Below are 26,216 nucleotides of genomic sequence, written 5' to 3'. Positions count from 1 at the left end.
AATAATATGATGCTCAATTTGATGAATCTTGTTTGTTGATATAGGAGCAAAATGAGTTAATTCAGGAAATTCAGCAAGGATCTTATGGAAAGGTGAGTCAGGAAATGTAGTGCAAATTGACAAGTGATTAACTTTAGATAGTTTTCCTTTAAATGAAAGACCGGTAACACTATCTAGAAGTTTTTTGTTTTTAATGTCAGCTAAAATTCCATAATAACTCAAAAAATCTGCGCCCAATATGGGTCTCTGAATTGTTGTTATGTAAAGTGTTAAATCAATAAATGAAATGTGTGAAAATGATTACAAATATATTTCATGAAGTTGGTAACAAAAATGATTTTGAATTCAGCCGCAGGAACGCCACACTGCCGACCCTTAAGCCCGTATCAGACTACGCATTGAAAATTGAAGATTGAAGATTAAAGATTGGAATTTGACTAATCACACACACAGAACAAAAGGAACTAAAATTTCTTTGTCCTGATTGGTCAAATTTCAATCTTCAATCTTCAATCTCAATCTTCAATGCGTAGTCTGATACGGGCTTTAATCTAACCGGACTTTGTGAAATTGGCCCTTAGTGGTCTAGTAATATATCGAAGTCTGTGGTTCGCACCCTAGAATTTTTATTTTGATCATTTTTTCAAAAAATCGTTTTGTAGCAAAAATATTTAGATATTGCTGATTACAAATATCATAGTTAGAATACGATTTTCTCTTTATTTTAGCCATAATATGCAGAAAACGAAACTAATAGTTCACGACTGGCCGACAGAGGTCATCATAATCTTTCCTTCCGACTCTTAAATTAAAATTCAAAACTGAAACATAAACGCTAACGGCTTTTCCGCATGTCGTGCTCGATGTCGAGTACTTATTCACTGATATACGTCAGTTTTGACACATTTTCCTTTCGTGGTAATATTTGCTTCGAATAGAGTGTTCACGGACGCTAGATAAGAGGAGCTTGTTATTGGAATCGACGAAACAATTTTGAAATTGCAGCAATAGCCTGTCATACACAGCCGTATCACGATGTGAGGATTGATGAGAACAATTGAGTAAGCATGCTTTTAATTCTGCTTTTTTATTATTTCAACAAAGCGTGATATCCGAGGAAAATGGTATAATATAGTCAGAATTATTTAGAATTAATTATAATCATATATAAAATTACATATGTTAACAGATTTTTTCACAATTAATTATACAGACTGTTAAAAAAAAGGGTTACATATTTTAAGAGCAGGTAGTATTGATCAAAACAAGAAAAAAAAGTCTAATTAACATGGATCCTACAATTAAGATCTTTGAAGATACAGGCTATCTTTCTACATATTTGAGCTCTTTGTCTTTTTTTTATTGGTTGTGTCATCTCTATAATGCAGTAAACAAAAAAGTATTTACTAGTTTTGCAGCCAGCATTATAAGAGGTGCTCTATGTGGTTCCCATCTATTGTCACATATTTTTCAGTTTTACATCTCAGAAAATCACGCATTCTTTCAAATAAACCTGGCTGTTCTTGGATTTGCTGACACGCATTGAAAACACGATCCTGCAGTGTTTGTACGTCATTGATGGGTGTTGAATATACCAAGGTCTTTAAGTGTCCCCATAGCCAAAAATCTAAAGGTTAAGGTGACACAACAATAAGAAAAGGACAAAAAGCTCAAATAGAAAGATATGTGTCTTCGAAGATATTAATTGTAGGATTCATGTTAATTAGACTTATTTTTCTTGTTTTGATCAATATTACCTGCTCTCAAAACATGTGACCATTTTTTTTTAATACCCTGTACATATTTATATCTAACAATATTATACCTATTTTTCTTGGGTACTGTATTTTACTAAATAAAAACTATTAATATTTCACAGCCTACAAGAGCATAAAGGTTATGGTTTTCAACAAGAAGGATCTCAGTAAGATACTCTCACCTGGCAAAGCCATGAAAGCGATAGGAAAAAAGCAGTTTCAGAGTGGCGAATCAGTCAAGCCGAGCACAAGCGGCACTGCAATTGTGCAAACCGAGGATACTTCCGAGATATCTATCAAAGTAATTGTGAGAGTTCGCCCACATAATGAACGCGAGCTACAGGATAATAGCAGAACGGTAGTTGAAGTTGTCGATGATAAAATGTTGATTTTTGATCCGAAAGAGCGGGAGACACCATTTTTCTTTCACAATGTAGCGCAAAAAAGTAGAGACATGCTGAAGAAACAGAATAAGCAGTTGCAGTTCATTTTTGACAGGATTTTTAGCACGACATCTACCAATACTAATGTATTCGAAGGAAGTACCAAAAACTTGATTACTAGTCTTCTCGACGGTTACAATTGCTCTGTGTTTGCTTATGGTGCCACTGGTGCTGGTAAAACTCATACTATGCTGGGCAATAAAGAAGATCTTGGTATTACGTATCGTACTGTAGCAGAGCTTTTCTCTGAGATCGAGAAACAAAGCAAACATCGCGAATTTCATCTAGGTGTATCTTACTTGGAAATATATAATGAGAATGTACAAGACTTGTTGCATAAGTCAGGCCAATTACACTTGAGAGAAGATGGTAGATGCGGAGTTGTAGTTGCTGGTTTAGAACCAGTTGCTATCCAAAGCGCTGAAGAATTATTATTACTGTTGGCAGAGGGTAATAAGAACCGTACTCAACATCCAACAGATGCAAATAAGGAAAGTAGTAGAAGTCATGCAGTTTTCCAAGTATATATCAAGATAATTAATAAGTTGGATAGTCAAGTGCAGAGAGTCAAGCTGTCTATGATCGATTTAGCAGGATCTGAAAGAGCTTCAGCTACTGGTTGTAAAGGTGTAAGGTTTAAGGAAGGTGCTAACATTAATAAATCTTTACTGGCCCTTGGAAATTGTATAAATAATCTAGCAGATGGTATAAAACATATTCCATATAGAGATTCCAAACTTACGAGGCTATTGAAAGATTCACTTGGTGGTAATTGCCATACTGTTATGATAGCTAATATTGGTCCCTCTAGCCTTACTTATGAAGATACATATAATACTTTAAGATATGCAAATCGTGCAAAGAAAATCAAATCATATGCCAAAAAGAATGTGTCTTGTGAAATGCATGTTGCTGGTTATATCAAGATAGTGGAGGAACAGAAGAAGGAAATAGATATTTTGAAATCAAAATTAGCAGCTTTTGAGAGTGGATCATCATTGGTAAATAAACCGAATAAATTGATGTTGGAAACACACTGTAAGCTTACAAAGTTATATGAAAAGAAGAAGGATTTGATTGAGAAAATGCTAACTTTGGAAAGTTCTGATAAGATTTTAACCTGCAGAATACTTTATAAGAAAGATGCGGATGAAAGACTGCATAATTTGACAACAGCTGCCGATGATTTGTCAGCGGAAGAACATAATGCTAGTGGAAAATCTCGTATCAACAAATCTTTACACTATTTCCAACGGCAAAGAGATTCCCTTAAAACACAAATGCAAGCGACATGGCAGGAATTATGTTCGGTTGAGACAGAAATACAAGAAATAACTACTTCCCAACTAAAAGTTAAATCTTTTGATGAAAATTTACAGAGTAAATTGTTTTTACAAATTTCCGATATTGAGAAATGTTGGATTCCCAATATGCAGCAACACATGAAGAAATTTTGTAGTCTCCTGCAATGTGAGAGGCAATCAATTAACACTATAACAAAAGTAATGAGTAATACATTGCAAAATTATTATAATATGGTGAAAGGCTATGGAACAATGACTGATAAAATGCAACTAGAATTTAAAGAATTAATAAAGTTGCTTGAAGGTTTCCGAAATATCAAATGGTCTGATTCAGACACAATAAGCAATGAGGAAAATTTCAATGTATTTACTTGTTTAAGTACGGTTGCAATGGACCCATTAAATAATCCTATACCAGCAGTTGCGATAACATCGGAAACAAATGATGAGGAATGCGACGATCAGAATACGAATATTTTGAATTTTACTTTTGACGCTGCTGCAAGTGAAAGTAATAATATCGATAATATCTTTCATTTAGGTGACGAGAGTAATAGTTATAAAAATAATAATGATAAATCTGTGCAAGAAATTCCACGTGAGAAAACTACTGTAAAAGTCACAACAATGAAACGTGTACTATCTGATAAAAACAGCGAAAACAGCAGCACACCCCCGAAACAGATGAAAAAGTTATTAATGAATAATAAAAGTATTGTACAGAATAATGGTCGTGTAGATAAGGAGAATATGAATAAGCAGAAGCCTACTCAAATGAGCGCGAAGAGTATTGCAATTTTAAATAAGCTGAAGAGTAATACAACTGTTTTTACACCGACTTCATCTCGATACAATAATGCCGAGGAAAGAACGGATGCGGCGCTCAAGGTAATACGTAATAAAGAGAGGCGCGGCCTTACGACTACGCATCCATACCATAAATCTACTTTTGGAAAGAGGTAAATAATAAACAAAATTTTTAATATAAGAAGTTAACATCTTTATTCGAATATTAAAAATTTGTTAACAGTATTTCTAAAATAGATAAATGTTCTAAATACATGTAAGTAATATCAAAATATGAGGCAATTCACACACATACAAATTAAAATCCAAAAATTTATTTATTTAAATTTATTCTTAAAGATAAATTACAAAAAAATTAAATTTATCTCTTTTATATAGTCTCTGTTTACTTCAATGCAATGCTTTTAAAACGTTCGAAAAATTTTTAAACATAAGTTACTCAAAATATAGATTTATTAAAATTATATAAATATACTTGGAAGAATATTTTGTGACATAAGCCAGAAGATTTCTTATGCAAAACTTTATATTTAGCCTTTTATTTCCTTCGTATGACAAAACTTTATAATTAGATGATAGAATGATTTTTGTTTTTCCTTTTTTGAAAGATTTTGCCCAATATTTGAAAGAACTTTTCAAACTGAGCACTAAATCTATGCAAAATTTCTGCTGCTTTAGTGCTTTCATTAATCGGAAAGTAAATAATTATGTGTTGTACAAGATAATGTGTTGTATATTAACACTTTGCTTATTCATTTTGATTTGCTGAAAGAATCGAGTAACAATTATACCGACAGCTGTAGAGGCTCCCTTTCAATTATCAGTAGTGTTACTTGATTTTACATTTAATTCTAAGTAACAAATAAGTGTCCCAAAACCAAATGTCCTTTTAATAACAGATTCTCTAGTCAATTTGAACGATTTTTTCTCAGTAAAAATAGTGGAGGCATCAATAATTTTCGAAATATAAGCTATTGAAAAAGAAAGGTTTTTTACAAACTAAACATTGTGGAGAGAGTTAAAAGATTAACAAAACCACATTTTTCAATTAATTTCAGAGTTTAATAAAGAGAGAGAGAGAGAGTATTTTAATTTAAGGCTTAGTTACAAAGATACAATAAAAAATGAAAAATTGCAAAAAATGATGACCTTTCTTGATATTTACCCATCGAGAAAAAATTATCTCCAAATCGTTTTAGCCAAAGAATTTATTATTAAAAAAACATCTGGTGGCTTTTTTGGGACGCCCTGTATATATAATATTTTAATAATAGTTTAATATAAATACAATATTTTATTACAGACCTACTCCAGCTCTACCATCTACTAGAGTTCCATGGTAATGTCAGATCAAAATTTGAGATGTCCATCTTTTCAATTTAACATTGGGAAAATAGTGGCCTTATCAATATTAGGCTAAATAGTTATAATTTTAACAAGGATCGAGTAAATCCGAACAAAATATATGTAATACTGAATATTGTAATTTCTTAAATAGACCTCTCTTGACTATATATTTAAAGTTGACTATACAATAAAATGACTTTTTAATATTATCTTATGTCTTAGCTTGGAAAGAAAAATATATATAAATGTAGTAATGCAATATATCAAGAAAATTAAAACGATAATTTTCGTATAACTGTAAATTATTATATTTTATGTATTTGTGTGCATGAGAGAGGGAGTGAGAGATGTATAATTATATTTTTTAAAAGTTATTCAAGATTCAAAAGAGATTTTGTTTGAATCGAAATATAGAGTTTCTGTTGTGTGTAGAATGTCGACTACTTGTATTTTTAAGAAAAAAAATAAATCATTTATAGAAATCGTTAAAAAAATCAGTTGTACAATAAGAAAGACAGAAATTGCTATATAAGTTACATGTAAATGGCAAAAAATTGTCATTATCTTGTCAATTATTTGCTCTCTAAATCTTCATTGAGATCTTCCTGAAAATTAATGTATTATAATATTTTACTGTTTCATTATTCGTACTCTGTATGTTATTCAATTTGAAATACTTACATATTCTTGCAAAGCGCGCGACACATGTTTCGAAATTTCTGGAATGGTCAAGTCCATGGTCGATTGTCGGCCACTAATTATCGTTGGCAAAATTGATCTCGAACGATCAAAGAGCGAAGCGAATGATTGCAATAGAAATGCCAAAAATGCTAATGATGCTAACACACTGATGGGATCAAAAGCCCTAAAATATATATGTAATATTATTATTATCAACTATGATATAATTCTATACTTATACTTCATACTATAATATAATTGCAACAAAAATATTAATTATAATTATATTGATATTTAAAAATTACTTTTTATTATTTTACTTTATTATTACTTACTCTTACTTATTTAAAATTATTACTTACGAGTAATAAGCTGGTAATGTAGATGAGTCGAATCCACTATAGTAACTACGTTGAAGATTCGACTGTTGCCTGCCATAATTGTGAGAATTTGTGTAAGGTAAAAACATGCTCTTTGATTCCATCTTGTATGTATCCGATAAGTAACATAGAGGTGGATTTCTGCAAGATGATGCTTGGCTTGTAGTTGTCTCCGATCTTGTATGAATTTCACAAAGGATTGTATCAAATACACCAAGTAACAATGAAATTTTCAGCATTTTTTTTTATGTCTATATGTTTACTCACATTTCAATAATAAGGTATCTTGACGTTTCCGATGCATTATATATGTAAATATCGGGAAAAATGATAACGGTCTCATTCTCGAGTCCGTACATGCTCCAATTGTTAAAGTAAATAGTAAAACTTAAATTATGGTAAATTCGAATACAAATACAGATAACACAATTTCAATCTCATTACATTATTATATTATTATAATGTATGTCTTTTTTTCTAATGAGCGTAAAATTGTGTGTGCATGACAAATTGATTTTGAAAGTAGGACATCCCTCCTCGTTTACGGAAATCGTAGGAAACGATGGTACTGCTGGTAAAATGATGAATTTAATTCGCTTTGCTATTTTGGTTCAATCTTTATTGTCACATTTAAGACTTAACAAATTTTTTACGGCTTCTTTGTATTTATTGGTCGAATATTGATCTTCACCGTTGTTTATAAGATCCGAGACGGCAATTTTATATTCTGTCGCATGCGGAATAGTTTCGTAATCGTAATCAGTTGGCGATATCGGCCACATATACAGAGTTACTAGACTCGTACGACTCTGGCTAGTGTCCCAATCGAAATATTCCATGTCTGCTATAGATTTCTCAGCTTCCCAAGGTTCCACTCTCTACAATATAAAAGATTCGAGAATTATGTGTGATAAAGAAAATTAAACTGTACATTTATTTGCATTAATTTTTGACTGTTGTTAACATTACTTACCCAAGATTCATGATATACTGCCGTGAGAAGATACCATGCATATTCTAAATTTTGCTTTTTAGTTGGACACCTATCAGCCGTTATTGTTATTATATCTGTTTCTGGATTGTATTTATTTCCCAATAATCTTAATAATTTATCTTTGGCATGAGTGTCTAAATAAAGCGAGGATAGTTTCACTTGCAGACTCACAATCCTAGCAAGTGGATCTCTAATGGTTGGCGAAGAATAACAATAATCGGATGTTATAATCTCGACGGGAAAATGCTTCGTACACTTTTCTTTATCTTCCAAAGTTGTAGGCCACTTTGTGCAAAATTGCTTCAACGCTTCGCAATGCCTCTGAATTGCTGGCGGTGTTAGATGCAAGAAGTTTGGTATTTTCATGAGCTCGGCATTAGCGTATTTATTGGGTGGCACGCCCTTTTCCTGGTATCCTTGACGCAGTGGTAGAGGTACCGTAGCGGGGTGAAAAGTTCGGGCACCTGGCCATACTGACGGCCAGTCCTGGTCGACAGGCATATCCGTAGCTCTCGGTGGTGGTACGGAAATTTTTCGTGTCTTTCGCTTCTCCTGCATAGCTCTTTTTTGCGAGTAAAGTTCCAGTACGCGGAATTCTGAAAAACGAAAATACGTATTAACCTTTTTTTGTTTCCAACAGATTAGAAAGTAGGTGGTTAGATAATTGGTGCTAACGTTCCGGCTCGTTGCTGTTCGCTTCCGGAGCATTTGAATGCGTCGACAAAAATTTCAATGCTTTCGATAAATTTTGAGTAAGGCTTACCGCCTTATATCTACACCTGAATGACAACATCTTTATGCAGATTTGAAACAACCACAAATACAATTTTAAATAAAAATAATCATTAGTCCTGTGCCACAACAGATAATTCACTTGATCTGAACCTGAACTAATCTAACCTGAAAGCAAAGTTCTTCCCAGACCTTAGAACATATATAAATGGAAGGGGAATGTCTTGTTTCCCGATAGAAAAACATGTCGGAAGGAAGTGAGAAAGAAAATTATAGTTGCCTCTCTTTTATGAGAAACTGCTCAAAAGTGCGCATGCACGGCTTACCGGTTTGGCCCAATGAAAAATAAGGTTACATTAGTCACAATGGCCGCATTCAGCAGAGAAAGCTCAGTTATCTGATCTTGTCAACACTTGACGTTGATTCGTTGGTTCTAAAAGTAAGAACCAATCACATTCGATTGCTACTAAGCGGTTTTCTCTGCCGAATGCGGCCAAAGTGTGTGTACACAAAAGTATGTATACTACAGACACGATGCTTGTATGTGTAGTTACTCACAAGAGAGAGGCAACTACGATTTTCTTTCTCACTTTCTTCCGATACTTTTCAGCCTGCTATTCCCCTTCCATTTATATTATTTTATATTTAACGTGACACACACTTATAAAATAGATTAGGTTAAATTATTCTTATTACAAATTTAAAAAATAGATACAATTGTATGTGGTATATTTTTATTCTTTCTCCATCGGGATGCACCCTTAATCTAACCGGACTTGGTGAAATTGGCCCTATATGTTCTAAGGTTCTCCCCTAGATTGTGTTCTGAAATTCACTGCCAGTCACAGACTTCTATATATTACTAGATCGTTAATTCCTACAAAATACATGGCCCCGAAAAGTATGTACACACACATGCGCACACAGCACACACACTGTTAGGGCCTCAGCACAATAAAAGGAATAAGGAACAGGAAATAGAGAACAGAGAATAACGGCATTGGAGGAAATGCGCACACAAGTGTTGTGCGCGCATTCCCTCCAATGCCGTTGTTCTCTGTTCTCTATTCCCTGTTCCTTATTCCTTTTATTGTGCTGAGGCCCTTACGTCTCGACAACGCTCTTTTCTTACTATACCTCAATTAGTGAGAAAAGGATAGCTCTCTATTTTTTATAGGGCAACCTGCTTCCACCGACTATACCCCAACTCCGTAAAGTTAGCCGGACCGCTTTAACTTTTTAATAATTAAAATTATCTAATCGTTTGGTGGTCGTTTGATGATGATTGGTAGCCTAATTAAAACGTTTGGTGGTCAATCTTTTTTTTTAATTAAATAATTAAAATATTGGTGTAAAGTTAGCCGGACATTTTTTAATTTTTAGTCTAATCGATTAAATGCATTTAATTATGTGCACATACAAGCATCGTGTCTGTAGATATACATACTCTTGTGTACACACACATTGTGACTAATGTAACCTATTGGAAAGCTCTCGACATAAGTTATAAGAATATGCAATGAAAAATGGGGGTTTCCATTTAAGAAATTGAAAGTGACCTTCATGTGACCTTCAAATGACTATCCAAGGTCACATAAATGGCACCATCTTATGTCCCCCATCGAACCAAACAACTTTTGTCTGAAACGTTTTTCCGTATCTTCTATATTTTTCGAGATATTTGACTGGCTCTTTTAAAATGGACCACCCTGTATATTAATGGGTTAGATAAACCGATGGTTAAAATTAGCAGGGTGGCTAACAGAAAATAGAGGTGAAGAAAAACCAAGCATTCATGTCATTTCAGTTAACCACCCTGCTAATTTTAACCGTCGATTCATCTAACCGGACTTGGTGAAATTGGCCCTTTTAGTCATCCTCACTACCTAACCGCACATGGCTTTTTTTACTTATTGGATAAATTATGGACCATCAAACGTTGTAAATAAAGGTACATTTTTACGAGCCGCTGAAATCGATTGTTTGAGCGACAAAAAGGATCACGTGATCGAAATGGACGAATCAGCGGCCAGACCATTGTCACTCATTCGTCCATTTCGATCACGTGATCCATTTTGTCGCTCAAACGATCGATTTCAGCCGCTCGTGAAAATGTACCTTAAAACATTTGTGACCACCTAACGATTCTGCATTAAATAAGCTCTCATTTAATCGATTAGACTAAAAATTAAAAAATGTCCGGGTAACTTTACACCAATATTTTATTATTTAATAATTATTTAATAATTATTTAATTTAAAAAAAAAAACGATTGACTACCAAACGTTTTAATTAGACTACCAATCATCACCAAACGACCACCAAATGATTAGATAATTTTAATTATTAAAAAGTTAAAGTGGTCCGGCTAACTTTACGGAGCTCTATACCCCAGGGACGTCGAGAGCTAGGACTGATCTAGTGGATTCCAGGGGAATGACGTAAGGCACGGAACTAATCTTTACTAGGAGTTTTTACTAGATGTTAGATATAGGGATATACGCATGCGCAAATATTCATATGTGTTAGATAGCTCAATCAATAATTTCACGAATCACACGTAGGAAACATGCACACAATGTAACTGTCGAGATTGTATAGCAAAAAAACCACAAATTTAACAAAGGAAATTAAATCAACGTATATTTACAGAAATATGTACAAAAGCTCCTCAAATAAAAGGATTTCGCAAATGTTTTAACTGTTCACGTATGTGAGCTGAAGCAAGCAACTTCAAAAAAAGGAGCGAATGCGTAGATGACTTCGAATGTGAACGATACGAAAGCGATCTGGCGCCGCGTCACTCACGGTCGCTGGTTTTATAAGTGGCGTTTTCTAGAACGTTCTAATGTCTAGAAACCCAGCTCGAGTGTCGCAGTGGGGGTGACTTTAATTGTTATGTTACTCTTCATCACTATTATTGTTTCTCTTGCGCGGTTCTGTTTTGTCGTTTGGTTTTGACAAGTTAACAGTCACAATGATTCATGATGGCTTTGAAGGTGATAATTTCGAACAACCGACATGAGCCTTGCGCGTTAAATTTCAAAATTAGAGAAGGTAAACATTGGTCGCGTTCAGCAGAGAAAGCGCTCAGTTATCGTCTTGTCAATACTTAACGTTGATTCGTTGGTTCTAAAAGTAAAAACCAATCACATTCGATTGCTACTAAGCGGTTTTCTCTGCTGAACGCGGCTTGATTGATATTACCTACTCATGCTCTCGTTAATTAAGCGGAGAGTAACAAATGCAAGACTGCTACACGTGCAGCCGTTTCGAACAATATGTGATTCGAGAGTAACATAATGCTTTAAATAATAAGAGTTAGAAAAATAATTAATAAGTTAAAGAAGAATATTATAATAAGAGAAGGAATTAAGAAAAAATATCAATTATTTATAAGAATTGGAATTAGATGGAATTAAAATGGTTTTATTAAGGGATCGGGTTTTTAATTATGGAAAAGTGTCTTTGATTAATATCAATACTAGATTTTACTGGTTTCATACAATTCTAAATTTTAATTCCAAAGGAAGGTCTAAGGCCCTGCGCACAATAGAGAAAATATTAGGAATAGGAATAAAATATTAAATATCAGGAGGAGCAATTTGGAATTATTTTACTTCAAACAAGGGAACGGAATGGATTAACGCATAATGAAATAAAAAAATAGAAATTAGAAATAATAATTAATCCATTCCGTTTCCTTGTTTGAAGTAAAATAATTCCAAATTGCTCCTCCTGATATTTAATATTTTATTCCTATTCCTAATATTTTCTCTATTGTGCGCAGGGCCTAAGATATGGGAAAAATGTCGATCGAGAGCATGCTTCGATGCTCGATGACGATGGAATTATATAGGGTGATGATGGGAGGGTGTCGGTCTAGAGCATGCTTAGATGCTCGATGACGATGGAAATTTGGGAGAAAGGGTAGAGTGTCGCCGGGGCAATAAACCTCGGCAACCAGATTTTGAAGGTTGGACCACGTCCGAGTGAGATTAGAATGATGGTATATTTAGTATTTTATTTAACCTCCTGCTGTCAGTTTTATTGGAAGGTTATAAGGAAGGCGTCAATCAAGGGCCCACTATGAGCTCGATGACGATGATTGTCAAGGACACAATATGCTCGACAGACACGATGGAATTATATAGGGTGATGATGGGCGGGTGTTGGTCTAGGGCATGCTTCGATGCTCGATGATGATGGAAATTCAGGAAAAGGGTAGAGTGTCACCGGGGCAATAAACCCACAGCAATTGGGTTTCAAAGATTGGATCACCCTGAGTGACAACAACAGTATAGGTTTTAAGCAAAGTTTAAATTTGTCTAGTATTGATATTAGGAATGTTCCTAACATAAGTGATTGCAGGAAAATAAATTATTATTGGGGGGTTATTAAAATTGACTGACTAGGAAACTGTCAACAACATGCTAATGCTTGACAGGAGTTTCTTTTATTATTAAAGTGATGGAATAGGAATTAAGATAATGATTTGGGATAAATGGGCTGTCAGTCAATTGTTGATTCTAAAATAAAATTTGAGAATATAAGGGGTGTTGTGTACGAGACATATCGGTAAGGGCGCGAGCGTCGGCGCATCGAGTGAGTAGCGCGAGCGCCGGCGCATCGAAGTAGTAGCGTGTTCGTTGTAAGCATAGACATAGTATATCTAGACCGAGTGTTGAGGAGTGAGAGCCAAGGTGCACGTAGAAAAGGACATACTCTGTTCCGTGCCCCTTGCGTTCTCTCTCACTCGCATGTAGCATAGCGAAAGAGTACGCTATGCTACGTGCGAGCGAGAGAGAACGCAAGGGGCACGAAACAGAGTATGTCTTTTTCTACGTGCATCTTTACCCCTACTCCTTAAATAAAGGCAAACGCTCGGTCTAGATATACTATGTCTATGGTTGTAAGATATCTGCGCGCGCGAACGCTGTTAGCGCGAACGGTGTATCAAGGCGTAAGAGGTTGTATTAAAGATTGAGTTATCTAGCAATTTTTCTAAGATTTATTACCAGCCAAAACATTGGTCCTTCGAGCCGGATACGGATTGAAACGAGATACAACAGTAAATATAGTCCACAGAATTAACATAACCAAGAAACATGGAATCGATCGTTGCGCTGCACTAAAAGCGAGGATTCATTAAGGCTAAATTGACAAGACTAAGAACTAAGATAGATCAAGTTCAAAAATCTATGGTTGTCACGGAAAAAATTAAAGTATTCCTAGCAAGGTTGGACGAAATTCATAGTGAGTTTGAAGCAATACAACAGCAAATCGTCGCGTTAGACAACGAGGGCACGATCGCGGACTTGTCAGAGGACGCCGATTTCGACGAAAAGTATGTAAGCACGAAAATATGTTTAAAACGATGGTTAAATAATATAGAATCGGCAGGGTTCAGGGCACAAGCGCCAGCGAGTAACGAGATATTAGCGCAAATGCTGCAGCAACAAACAGAGCTTATTCGTCGGATATCAGTCACAAACGGTAACAGTAACCATGAGTCAAAGGTTAAATTACCAGTGGTCAAGCTTCCCACCTTTGACGGTCGTATGGAAGAGTGGAAAAGATTTTCGGAAACGTTTCAGTCATTAATACATAATAATGAGAGTATTCCAGCCATTCAGAAATTTCAATATTTAGCTACGTCATTGACTGGCAATGCAGCTAAAATTATCGAAGCAATCGAGCTGACAGAAGATAATTATAAAATCGCATGGGAACTATTGAATAAGCGATTTGATGATCCAAGGGCTATTAAGAAAAAACATATTCAGTGTCTTTTCACAATGCCAAAGGTGGAAAGAGAATCAGCAAATGCGATTCAAGGGTTGGTCGATTACACTTCGAAGCATTTGCGAATTTTGAAGGTGCTGAAATTGCCGCTCGATTCATGGGACGAGCTTATAATCCACATAGTTGAAGCAAAGTTGGATGTGACAACACTACGTGCTTGGGAACAGGAAGGTAACACAAATGAAATTTTATTAAATGCTTTAACCGATTTCTTACAGAAAAGGTGTCAAATGTTAGAGCGTGTTGAAGCAAGGTCTAAGGATAAGAGCGGTACGCATAAAATTGGAACAGAAAAGAGTAGGACAAAAACTCGCAATCAAACAAAGAAAATGGAAAATACGAAATTAGCAACGCTAGCGACGTCAGCTGAACAAGTCAGGTGCTATTTATGCCACGGTGAACATTTTTTATACCAGTGATAAGTTTCTAGCGTGAACATTTTTTAACCAGTGATAAGTTTCTAGCGGGATCGTCCCGATTGCACACATTACCGATCGGACACAACAGTATTTCCCGATCGGACACATGTTCGATCGGACACAGTCCCGATCGGACACAGGCTCGATCGGACACAGACCCAATTAAACACAGTTCCGATCGGACACATACTGTTGCAATCGGACACAGGCTCGATCGGACACAGACCCAATTAAACACAGTTCCGATCGGACACATACTGTTGCAATCGGACACAGGCTCGATCGGACACAGACCCAATTAAACACAGTTCCGATCGGACACATACTGTTGCAATCGGACACAGGCTCGATCGGACACAGACCCAATTAAACACAGTTCCGATCGGACACATACTGTTGCAATCGGACACAGGCTCGATCGGACACAGACCCAATTAAACACAGTTCCGATCGGACACATACTGTTGCAATCGGACACAGGCTCGATCGGACACAGACCCAATTAAACACAGTTCCGATCGGACACATACTGTTGCAATCGGACACAGGCTCGATCGGACACAGACCCAATTAAACACAGTTCCGATCGGACACATACTGTTGCAATCGGACACAGGCTCGATCGGACACAGACCCAATTAAACACAGTTCCGATCGGACACATACTGTTGCAATCGGACACAGGCTCGATCGGACACAGACCCAATTAAACACAGTTCCGATCGGACACATACTGTTGCAATCGGACACAGGCTCGATCGGACACAGACCCAATTAAACACAGTTCCGATCGGACACATACTGTTGCAATCGGACACAGGCTCGATCGGACACAGACCCAATTAAACACAGTTCCGATCGGACACATACTGTTGCAATCGGACACAGGCTCGATCGGACACAGACCCAATTAAACACAGTTCCGATCGGACACATACTGTTGCAATCGGACACAGGCTCGATCGGACACAGACCCAATTAAACACAGTTCCGATCGGACACATACTGTTGCAATCGGACACAGGCTCGATCGGACACAGACCCAATCGGATCTGTGTCCGATTGCAACCATATGTGTCCGATCGGAATTGTGTCCGATTGGGTCTGTGTCCGATCGAGCCTGTGCCTGATTGGGACTGTGTCCGATTGCAACAGTATGTGTCCGATCGAAACTGTGTCCAATCGGGTCTGTGTCCGATCGGGACTGTGTCCGATCGAGCTTGTGTCCAATTGGGAAATATTGTCGTGTCCGATCGGTAATGTGCGCAATCGAGACTCACTCTTTCTAACTATGTCCATTGATGAAAGAATCAAGAAGATACATCGACTAAGATTGTGCAGCAACTGCCTTTGTAACGATCATTTCGTAAGGACATGCAGGATGGGATCCTGCAAAGAATGTTCAAAAAGACACAACACATTGTGTCATCGTTCAGGAGGGGACAAGGATCGTCCGAGGGAAGAAAATGTCATCGAAAGGGCAATGCCTGATGCAGGCAGCAAAATAAGCAGCAATGTATTAGTATATTATTCAACGAATATTCCTGCAAGGCGACAAGTGCTTATGGCTACTGCCATACTTAATACAGTATGTCACAATGGAGCAAGATTAGCGATACGGATTCTGTTAGACAGCGCAAGCGAAGCTAATTTTGTAACATTCTCAGCATGTAATAAGCTAGGAATAAAACTCGCTCGGATGTCGGAAATTGTCACGGGTTTGAATGAATTAGAGAGTCGAGTAAGTCAAAGTTATGATGTAGTTATACAATCTAAACATTCCGGTTTTCAAACAAATGTTCATTGTTTAGTAATACCCACGATCACCAAAAAATTGCCATCAGTCGAGATAGATCGAAATTCGTTATAATTTCCGTCGAATATCAAGCTTGCGGATTCCGAATTTTATAAATCAAGTTCAATTGACATGTTAGTAGGAACAGAATTGTTTTTTGATTTGTTAGAGGCGGGAAAGATGGACGCCGGTAAGGATCAACCGGTGTTGCAAAACACAAAGCTAGGTTGGGTGGTTGCGGGACTAATTCCGATTATGCCGGCAAGTAGATTAAGTGGCAATCGTGACAATATCACTACTTTACTTTGTTTCGTCGACCACTGCGAGACATTAAATCGTAACTTAGAAAGATTTTGGGAACTAGAATTCGTGCCGCCCGACAATGAGCGAAGGTTTTCCGAGGAAGAATTAAAATGCGAAAAGTATTTCAAATGTACCACAACTCGTAATAGCGATGGTCGTTTCACAGTTAGGTTGCCCTTTCGCCGAGACCCGAGCGAGTTGGGCGAATCAAGATCGGTTGCGATTAGGCGGTTAAATCAATTGGAGCGTCGATTCCAGCGTGACAAGATTTTATATGAGCGATATTCAGAATTCATGCAAGAATATTTAGATCTAGATCATATGTCTTTAGTAAGCGATATCATGCCGGTTGATCAACATCCGATAATTTACTTACCGCATCACGGAGTAATTAAAGAAGCGAGTTCTAGTACGAAATTGCGCACTGTATTCGATGCATCTAGCAAGACAGATTCGAAATTGTCTTTGAACGATGTACTTTGCGTAGGACCCACGTTGCAACAAACTTGGTTGAAATAATCATACGCTTTCGGTTTCATAACGTAGCGCTTGTCGGAGATTTGCGGAAAATGTATTGCCAAATAGTCATGTATCATGCGGATAGGAAATACCAACGTATATTGTGGAGATTCTCTACTATGGAACCGTATGAGAGTTTCAACTAAATACGGTGACATATGGTGTAGCGAGTTCATCGTATTTGGCAATCAAATGTGTTCGCTGACTCACAGAGGAGGCAAAGGAATTATATCCTAATGCGACATAAGTTATTTTGGACGATATGTATGTAGACGATATTCTGACTGGCGCTCGTAACATTCAAGAAGCGGTCATATTACAGAAACAGCTCGACGTATTGTTACAAAGCGGTGGATTTGAGATTCACAAGTGGCGCTCCAATCGGATCGACAGTTTATCACATGTTCCTTCCGAGAGGCGAAAAGGATTCTCTAAGCTAAGTATTGATGACAGCGATACGGTTAAAACCCTAGGTCTTGAGTGGAATCCCAACAACGATAAATTTCAATTTTCTATAGAGAAGATTGAATCAGCCAACACGAAGCGGCAAATATTGTCAGCCATCAGCAAGGTTTTTGATCCTCTAGGTTTAGTGGGACCTATCTTGACGACCGCAAAGATAATTATGCAAGAAACTTGGCAACTTGCATGCGGTTGGGACGAGTGTCTTCCCAGCTTACTTGTCGAGAAATAGGAGCGATTCCAACAAGAATTGAATGCTGTGGAGGCGCTTACCATACCTAGGAATGTAATTGGATGTTATGCACCAACTAAAACATATTTACAGGGATTTTGCGACGCGTCCGAGCACGCATATGGTGCATGTCTAAACGTTCAAGTGGAAAACGAGGAAGGCGTGCTTTCATCCAGATTACTTTGCTCCAAATCACGAGTAGCTCCAGTTAAACCGACCTCCATACCTCGCTTGAAATTATGTAGCGCAGTTCTCTTGGCGAGGCTGATCACCAGTGTAACGAAGTGCATACGTACGAAAGTAGACGGTTTGCAAGCATGGTCGGACTCTAAGGTTGCATTGTACTGGATACATGGAGATGTGTCATGTTGGAAATCATTCGTATCGAATCGGGTAGTGGAAATCGTGGAGAGGGTTCCTGCGGAACATTGGGGACACGTCAGAGGAAAGGAAAATCCAGCTGATCTAATATCTCGTGGGGTTAGTCCACACCAATTGCAAGGATCCAAGTTATGGTGGACGGGCCTAAATTGGTTGCAGGAAATAAGTCCGACATTGTGCAATGGACTGCTGCAGGCCAAAGAGTCGAGCGAAATTTTGGAAGAAGCCGGAGCAGAGGAGCGCAAGAAAGAGCAGACTTGTCATCTAATCAGAGACAAGCAAGCTATATTTCAAGAGATTCTGGACAAGTATTCTTCTCTCACAAAGGTCGAACGAGTATTGACTTATTGTGTGCGATTCGTCATCAACTTACGAGGCAGGTCGAGCGAGAGAGAGAGAGAGTTAGGACGATTAACATCTCTCGAATTGCAACGTGCTCATAGACGTCTCATTGTTTACGTGCAATCTTTTCATTTTTTAGACAAGATTTCGGCACTGCAAAGGCATCGCGATTTGAAGATCTTCAGCAAACTTCTACGATTACATCCATTTTTTGACGAACAAGGACTGCTTAGGGTGGGCGGCCGTCTACAATATTCAGTCTTACTATTCGAACAAAGGCATCCCATCATATTACCGTCAAAAATCGATTCTCAAAATTATTGTATGGAAGGGAACACGTGCGTTTGTTACATGCAAGTCAACTCCTTCTTTTATCATCAATTAGAGAGCGTTATTGGACACTCAGGGGTCGTGATTTGGCCAGGCAAGTTTGTCACTCCTGTGTACGATGCGCTAGAACCAATCCACGCGAATTGGCGCAAGTTATGGGTTCCTTGCCCATGGATCGAGTACGTCCTAGTCGAGTATTCTCAATCACTGGCGTTGATTTTGCCGGACCCATTACAACTCTAGTCAACAAAGGACGAGGACGTAAGCCCAACAAGTCTTATGTTGCCTTGTTTGTTTGCTTTGCAACGAGAGCGATTCATCTAGAAGCCACCAGCGAATTAACTTCAGCTGCCTTTATCGCAACGCTCCGCAGATTCATAGGTAGACGCGGACGCCCATGTACGTTATACAGTGATAATGCAACAAATTTTGTGGGTTCGAATCGCGAACTGAAGGAAATGTACCAATTTGCCAAGTTAGAAGCTGAGGGAAATATTGGTGTAGAGCTTGCTAATGAAGGCATTGAGTGGAAGTTCGTTCCTCCTGGGTCTCTGCACATGGGAGGTCTTTGGGAAGCAGGAGTGAAATCTTGCAAATACCATCTTAAGCGTATCACGGATAACGTTCTTTTTACATTCGAGGAATTAACAACAGTATTGGTGCAGATAGAAGCATGTTTAAATTTAAGACCTCTTTCATCATTGTCGGCTGATTCTTCGGACATTCAGCCACTCACTCCAGCACATTTTCTGGTTGGAGAATCTTTGACTGGATTGACGGACGTCAATTTCGACGATGTCAAGATGAATCGATTAAATCGATGGCAGTTGGTGCAACAAGTCGTTCAACATTTTTGGAAACGGTGGGCGGCGAAATATATTTCTGATCTCCAAGCTCACACGAAATGTAAGATACCACAACCTTCATAAATGACCTTGTAATATTAAAGGAAGAAGGTCTCTCTCCGCTAAGATGGAAATTAGGACGAATTGTCAAGTTGCATTCCGGAGAAGATGGTTGGGTTCGTGTCGTTACGGTTCGAACTTCCAGCGGTGATTTCAAACGTTCTATTACTAAGCTCTGTAAGCTACCTTCTTCTTCAAATGATAAGGAAATTAGTGACTTGAATTTGGTGGGCGGTATGTTGTGTACGAGACATATCGGTAAGGGCGCGAGCGGCGGCGCATCGAAGTAGTAGCGTGTTCGTTGTAAGATATCTGCGCGCGCGAACGCTGTTAGCGCGAACGGTGTATCAAGGCGTAAGAGGTTGTAGCAATTAATATTCATTGTATTCGTTCAGTTATTAAAGATTGAGTTATCTAGCAATTTTTCTAAGATTTATTACCAGCCGAAACAGGGGGTATTAGTAACTGCAGGTACTTACTATGTCGTCACAAGTAATCTTTCTTCAACTCAATGTCCTTTGTACTTGTTTTAAGCCTTTTTTTCTCATATGCAAAGACCTCGGTCGTGGATGAGATAGGCTGGATTGATGTACGCACGTATATGCTCAAAGTCTTTTATTCCGAACTTTACACAAATTGAACTTATGAATTTAATGCGAGACTGACAGTATAATGAATGAAAACTAGACTAAGATGATCTGACAAGAGGCGCTGCCGCACTGCGAGTGCTAAGGACTGATATCCGTAGTTTATATACTATTAAGAATCAAAGGAGTTGCGGCCCGTGTGCAGATCGTTCTGAGAATTTAGTTTGCGTTCTAGAAATTCATTAAGGTGAAGATCTACGAAAATCTATGATGAAACTTTTTCTAAGTATTGTCTATCGATTAGCAGTATCCTTATCGATTGTTTATGTTTTTGGCATCTACGTCGCGGATCTACGCACCTGCTTATCGCTCGCTGTATCAGGTGTCGCGGATGGATCTTCTATACGCTTTTCTTTCATCTCGGATAGTTTTACAATGTTAAAGCTATAATATAATATAAAAACTATAGTATAATACGAAAAGCTATAATATAATATGGAAAAAGCTATGGTATAATATGAAAAACTATAGGATAATATGAGAAAGCTATATTAATGCTTATGAATATTAATTTATGGAATCACTTGTTAAATTTGTTTCAAATCTGGTAGTTGATTACAAGTTTTAGTATTCTATGACTAAAAGAAGCTATCGCGAATTATTGTTATACATGTACTATATATCCATGATCCCATAAATGTAGGTTTCTTAAATATTCTATGTACTATTCGCAATCGCATGGCTAAGGCTACTACCAAGCATATTAATTCATAGTGTAGTGATAGTACATAGTATAGTAATGCTCCCTATATGGAAACGTTTTATAATAATTTGTTTTTAATTAATTATCATGAAGTTATCAAATTATTGTTCTTTATTTTATAATTAAAATTCGGATAATATTGAAAGTTGATAATTATTCGCAAAGGATGTAAGAAAAATGTTTTTAACAAATTATTATTGCGCGCATTTTACGATTCCATAAAGAGTGGTGTGCATATTCCTTATTTTATTTATGTTAATTATATTCTTCGTGTTTACTCAAAGATACTTATTATATATTCATATATATAATTAATTAAAATCTTAAAGTTAAGTATTAGTATCGCTGATTATGTTAAAGTTCGCTCGCGAGCCTTTTGTTAAAGTAACCGCCGGTCAGTTCTAGAAAGTTACTACTGTGCAACTACCTAGTTCTAAATAAAGTCTTCTGGTTGGTCGGTCCAAGGAGTCTTCAATTCCTTGCGCAATCGATTATTACTATTAAAAGAACTAAAATATAGTTAATTTCTAAGTTAAATAACCATATGGAACTAGAACAAAAAGCAATGAATGAAATTGATTAATAACGGAAATAAAAGCAGATGGTTAAATAATTGTTCTATATTCCATAGGCATAATGCAGAAATAGATGCGGTACTTAATTATTAGTTAAAATATGGTTTCGAAAAATGACGGGACGTCACAACACACACAAACACTTTTCGTCTATAACACATACTTCTATATATTACTAAACCGCTAACTCCCTTAAGCCCGTATCAAACTACGCATTGAAAATGGAGGATTAAAAATTAAAGATTAGAATTTGACTAATCAGAACAAAAGGGACTAAAATTTCTTTATTCTGATTGGTCAAATTTCAATCTTGAATCTTAAATCTCAATCTTCAATGCATAGTCTGATATGGGCTTTATATACCGTACCAAAAAATTGTGACCCCAAAAAGTATGTATTACCACAGTATACTTACATACAGTAGAGACAGTCTTTTGTTCTTAAGTCAACCGCGCAGATTTGCTTGCGCATCGTAAACGGTCATTTTTATAGGTCATTCTATATTTTATAGGTTATATTATACGCCAATCCCGTTCAATATAAAGAGCCCAGTACATCTCCATTACTGTGATTACATCTAGTGAAACATAGACTACACTAACACGTCACCCTCTGCTGTGTTCCGGTTCCCTAACCGGGTGCACCCCATATTATAGTATATGTCACGTATACTATAATATCAGGTGCACCCGGGTGGGGAATCGGAACACAGCCCTAAAGCCCGTATCAGACTACGCATTGAAGATTGAGATTCAAGATTGAAATTTGACCAATCAGGACAAAGAAATTTTAGTCCCTTTTGTTTTGATTAGTCAAATTCCAATCTTTCGGGTTTAGTAATATCCGTACTTATAACTCCCTAAATTATAAGAACGTTTACAGGAAGTGGTTATAATTTAACTATAGTTGTTAGAACTTCCAAGTGAAGTAAGTTAAATATAGACTGTTAATACTAACATAAAACACATAAAACAAAATTTGTTTAAAGTGAAGTTAAATCTTAGTAGCTATACACTTTTCAGAAAACTCCACGTAAATATTTTTATTAATAGGCCAGTCATATTAGACATCGAACCTTCCAATTAGTCTTCCCAGGTTGCAATCAGAATGAATCGCTTTGGTTTGAGGTACTATAAGTGGGATTAATTTTGCTTCGCATAATTAACGGGAAATAGAAAGTTATTAACAATATTATAAACAAAAAACGCGACTTTCTTTGTATTTTCTCAAATATCTCGAAAACCAAGCAAGATAGAGTAACAAACTATACGTACCTTTTTTGTAGATCGTAAAATTATCTACACAAATGATCCTAACAACATTTATCGTCATGTCAGTTGTTTAGCTTGCACGCGCTGTCAAACTCCGAAACTCGGATCCCGAAAACCCTCGATTTCGTCGTTTTTTTTATGTTGCGCCAGTGATTTTTTTCTGTTATTTAAAATAGAATTAAAAATCCCCCAAAAATCACACATTATTTGAGAACTTCAAGAAGAAGAATATTTTTCATGATGCAACCAATTTTTTAGACCTTTTTTGTTTATTTTGTAGCTATGTAAACCAAAAAATTTTACTTTTCGAAGTAGTCTTAGTTTTTAGCTATTTTCACGTCTTAGAATTCATTTGAGAAGAATCTTATTATATGCATCTTGTTGGGGGCGAAATTTGCAACAAAAAAGAATCCTTGCATTTTTTTCGTACGACGAACGCTGATTTTCTTCGAGCAACTGATGTTTGAAAACGCTTGAAACGATAATTATCAAGATGGGTATCTTCAATTGTTACTCCATATAATGCCAACATCAGACGTTCTCCTGCATCATCAATGGATTGTCTTGAAACCTCAGGATCGTAAAAAACTCGTATGTCCTTCAGTAAATTCAGCTTTTTTCTGAGGAGATGGAAAATGCTATTTTTCCCTCGTTGGAAAATTGCGCTCGTGGTGTCACAGCCAGTAAAAGCACGAGCAAAAAGAATTGTCTCTTTTTGCTGCGTTTCCTTCTGATGAATACATGACATCTACTGTTTTTCCTCGTCCTTGTTTGAAAAAATCTATATTTCGATCCGCAGGTGTTAATCCAATCATGAGAACGACAAGATCGATATCTTCACCCACGATCACGACTTTATCATGCTGGATACTTTCGGCAATAGCTGTGATAACAATTAACTGATCAGCATCATGATCTGCTTGCTTGACGGCAATGCCAGCGGTTTCAATGTATCTCGAGAGATATTCGATCAGTCTGCGTTTGTTCTTGTCGTTACTCAGAAATTTGACTTGATTCATGGTTGCCACCATATCCTCTGTGAACATCACATCACTTCCGAAATGTTTGTACGTTCGTCTCATCCTCTCATAATTTTTTGCACCTAAATAATCGTCTCCATATCCATCAAAAACCACAATGCAATTTAAACCATAATGCCTTCGAATGTAAGTCTCACAGGCTTTGAATATGTCGGTATAGGTATTCCTCAGCGACCATACTACACGATGCAATAAAAATCCACCATCGATAATTACTCTGCTTCCAGTCCAAGCGAATTGATCGGCTGCCATTGGTATCAACGATTTATATAAATCGAATTTCTTCGATTTTCTCATGAAACCTTGATTATCGAATAAGGACAATGGAAAAGGTGCCAATTCGTAACAAAATGCATTACGCGTCGCTTCCTCATTGGCACTCAGTACAACTATTCGTTGGAAAAGTAAGGTCGTATGGTCGCAGTGACCATTTCTCCATGGATTTCTACACTTCGGTTCATAACAGCTAAAGTCTGGACTCGATTTGAACGCTTCAATTTTAAATCTGCTAGACTGATCCCTACCATTGACTTCATTGCAGTTGTTCCAATTTCAATTGCTTTGTCGCAATTAATTTTGGGCCCTCCAACCAAACCAGTGGATATCGATCTCAGTTCATTGCATGTGGGGAATGGATCATGTAATTCCAGCCAATCTATCAGGCGCGTGCAATCTTTCACGTCTCTTTTGATGCGGCTCGATCGCAAATCAATGTGTTGTTCACCTGTGGTCGATCTCACTCCGGAAAACTCCTCTGTTTGGTCAATAACCTCATAGGCTGTCGGCATAGCAAGGATCCATCTTGCCAGAATGCTGTCGGATATTCCATATCCATGTGTAACTCCTCCTTCAAACTTCAAAATGCGCATAATCGTCTGCTCTATAGTCATATCCGTCCAATTTCCCGAAGTCATTTTGTCGGATCTTCGGATAGTGAAATAACTATTTTCCGTGAATTTTTGGTATTCGTTTACCGTCATGACTTGTTGAAGATTTGATATGTCCTGGAGGTATAACTGGGCGGATTTAGCATATGCCAAATGACCCGATGCGTGGAAAATAGGCAGCATTTCACGAATACACCGCAAATGCAAATGCCAATCTCCCGAACGCTCCGCCTCAATGTATAACTTGATGAGATTTATGCAGTCCATATACTGCATCCAAAGTTGCGCTGTGCGTCCTCTTTTCCTTACTGCATCCATTTCATCTTGTAATCGGATTGCTTCCATTAAATAAACGTTTATCGTTTTTTATAGTTTCAGCCGTTGGTGACTCAGCGTCAAAGTTACTGAAGAATTCGATGACATATTCATAAACGCTTTCATCAATGTTTGTCAAACCTCGGATAATCATAGTGCCTAATGCCTGGTATGTTAGCAAATGAGCTCTCAGGGCACGCGCGAAAGTGTGTCCTGTGAGCATTTTTTCAACAAAAACGGATGCATACACTGTGGACCATAATTCGTTCAGTCTAGCTGGCTTCCATTATGGTTCCCAGTCCTCCAAGGTAAGACATTAGCAAATGAAATCCTCCCAATCTAACGACAACATTTGCTAATTTTTCAACCCCCTCAGCAACGATTTCTCTGGCTTTGATGTAGAGTGGCTGATCGAAAGTGACAAAGCAGGTTTTTTGCCCTCTTTTTTGACATTCTGAAGCTGCATAAAACAGCACTGTATTAATGGCATCCTTGCTTGATGGAGGAAGATTGACAAACGGCAAACACAAACACGAGAGACATCGTACTCTATATTTGTCATAATAGTCTCAATATAGTTTTTCCAACTAGGGAGATTATCTACTCCAAAAGATTTGGCAATTACGTAGAGCATATACGTAACAGGAAAGTGCTCAGGTTCTTGTAAACCATCTTGTTTCAGTTCTTCAAAGACAAGATTTTTCAATCCAGATCCATTCTTATAATTTCCATAATGTTTAATATCAATTTTTGCTTGCGACGCCAAAATTGCAGCAGATGGCATGACTTTCAATTTTTCAATCCGTCCTTGTATTTCTAAGCAATTTTTCGGAGTAACAC

The 26,216-nt window shown here is 37.2% G+C and overlaps 5 protein-coding genes across 7 annotated transcripts; 3 read left to right on the top strand and 2 right to left on the bottom strand.

Annotated features, from left to right (window-relative positions):
* Window positions 1-649: 649 nt before the first annotated feature.
* Window positions 650-6,144, top strand: LOC115245687 (kinesin-like protein KIF18A). The gene is made up of 3 exons (XM_029824111.1): window positions 650-1,061; window positions 1,880-4,463; window positions 5,615-6,144. The coding sequence occupies exons 2-3, from the start codon at window positions 1,900-1,902 to the stop codon at window positions 5,652-5,654; spliced, it is 2,604 nt and encodes an 867-aa protein (XP_029679971.1). The 5' UTR covers window positions 650-1,061; window positions 1,880-1,899; the 3' UTR covers window positions 5,655-6,144.
* LOC115245689 lies at window positions 6,129-7,309 on the bottom strand. Of its 3 annotated transcripts, none has more exons than XM_029824115.1 (4): window positions 6,987-7,309; window positions 6,702-6,860; window positions 6,340-6,523; window positions 6,129-6,263 (listed from the first exon to the last, which is right to left on the bottom strand). In XM_029824115.1, the coding sequence occupies exons 1-4, from the start codon at window positions 7,076-7,078 to the stop codon at window positions 6,231-6,233; spliced, it is 468 nt and encodes a 155-aa protein (XP_029679975.1). In that variant the 5' UTR covers window positions 7,079-7,309; the 3' UTR covers window positions 6,129-6,230. The 3 variants fall into 3 exon arrangements, with proteins under 3 accessions (XP_029679975.1, XP_029679973.1, XP_029679974.1); XM_029824113.1 differs by having other exon boundaries at window positions 6,702-6,896; window positions 6,987-7,307; XM_029824114.1 differs by lacking the exon at window positions 6,987-7,309 and having other exon boundaries at window positions 6,702-6,973.
* A 7-nt stretch (window positions 7,310-7,316) lies between these two features.
* LOC115245688 (28S ribosomal protein S35, mitochondrial) lies at window positions 7,317-8,645 on the bottom strand. The gene is made up of 3 exons (XM_029824112.1): window positions 8,389-8,645; window positions 7,693-8,309; window positions 7,317-7,597 (listed from the first exon to the last, which is right to left on the bottom strand). The coding sequence occupies exons 1-3, from the start codon at window positions 8,504-8,506 to the stop codon at window positions 7,331-7,333; spliced, it is 1,002 nt and encodes a 333-aa protein (XP_029679972.1). The 5' UTR covers window positions 8,507-8,645; the 3' UTR covers window positions 7,317-7,330.
* A 7,999-nt stretch (window positions 8,646-16,644) lies between these two features.
* LOC115245686 lies at window positions 16,645-17,286 on the top strand. The gene has a single exon (XM_029824110.1). The coding sequence runs from the start codon at window positions 16,645-16,647 to the stop codon at window positions 17,284-17,286; it is 642 nt and encodes a 213-aa protein (XP_029679970.1).
* Window positions 17,287-17,361: 75 nt separating this feature from the next.
* Window positions 17,362-19,962, top strand: LOC115245685. The gene is made up of 5 exons (XM_029824109.1): window positions 17,362-17,503; window positions 17,559-17,857; window positions 18,074-18,737; window positions 18,843-19,041; window positions 19,110-19,962. Exons 1-5 carry the CDS (start codon window positions 17,362-17,364, stop codon window positions 19,960-19,962), a joined length of 2,157 nt encoding a protein of 718 aa, XP_029679969.1.
* Window positions 19,963-26,216: the final 6,254 nt, after the last annotated feature.

The sequence above is a fragment of the Formica exsecta genome, unplaced genomic scaffold (genome assembly GCF_003651465.1).
Source record: "Formica exsecta isolate Colony F162 unplaced genomic scaffold, ASM365146v1 scaffold1258, whole genome shotgun sequence".
NCBI classification, from domain to species: Eukaryota; Metazoa; Arthropoda; class Insecta; order Hymenoptera; family Formicidae; genus Formica; species Formica exsecta.
This window is presented reverse-complemented; position numbering and strand designations above follow the sequence as displayed.

Bases quoted from the DNA above. Each gene is read 5' to 3' on its own strand.
- LOC115245685 (XM_029824109.1), top strand. From the start codon at position 17,362: ATGCGGATAGGAAATACCAACGTATATTGTGGAGATTCTCTACTATGG. The intron at 17,858-18,073 runs GTTTTTGATCCT...ACATATTTACAG, and splicing joins TATTGTCAGCCATCAGCAAG to GGATTTTGCGACGCGTCCGA. The intron at 18,738-18,842 runs GCAGGTCGAGCG...TTCATTTTTTAG, and splicing joins ATTCGTCATCAACTTACGAG to ACAAGATTTCGGCACTGCAA.
- LOC115245688 (XM_029824112.1), bottom strand. From the start codon at position 8,506: ATGTTGTCATTCAGGTGTAGATATAAGGCGGTAAGCCTTACTCAAAAT. The intron at 8,310-8,388 runs GTTAGCACCAAT...TTCGTTTTTCAG, and splicing joins GAACAGCAACGAGCCGGAAC to AATTCCGCGTACTGGAACTT. The intron at 7,598-7,692 runs GTAAGTAATGTT...TTTATATTGTAG, and splicing joins CAGTATATCATGAATCTTGG to AGAGTGGAACCTTGGGAAGC.
- LOC115245686 (XM_029824110.1), top strand. From the start codon at position 16,645: ATGGACGCCGGTAAGGATCAACCGGTGTTGCAAAACACAAAGCTAGGT.
- LOC115245687 (XM_029824111.1), top strand. From the start codon at position 1,900: ATGGTTTTCAACAAGAAGGATCTCAGTAAGATACTCTCACCTGGCAAA. The intron at 4,464-5,614 runs GTAAATAATAAA...ATTTTATTACAG, and splicing joins AAATCTACTTTTGGAAAGAG to ACCTACTCCAGCTCTACCAT.
- LOC115245689 (XM_029824113.1), bottom strand. From the start codon at position 7,078: ATGTACGGACTCGAGAATGAGACCGTTATCATTTTTCCCGATATTTAC. The intron at 6,524-6,701 runs GTAAGTAATAAT...TATATATTTTAG, and splicing joins ACATTACCAGCTTATTACTC to GGCTTTTGATCCCATCAGTG. The intron at 6,264-6,339 runs GTAAGTATTTCA...ATTAATTTTCAG, and splicing joins CGCGCGCTTTGCAAGAATAT to GAAGATCTCAATGAAGATTT.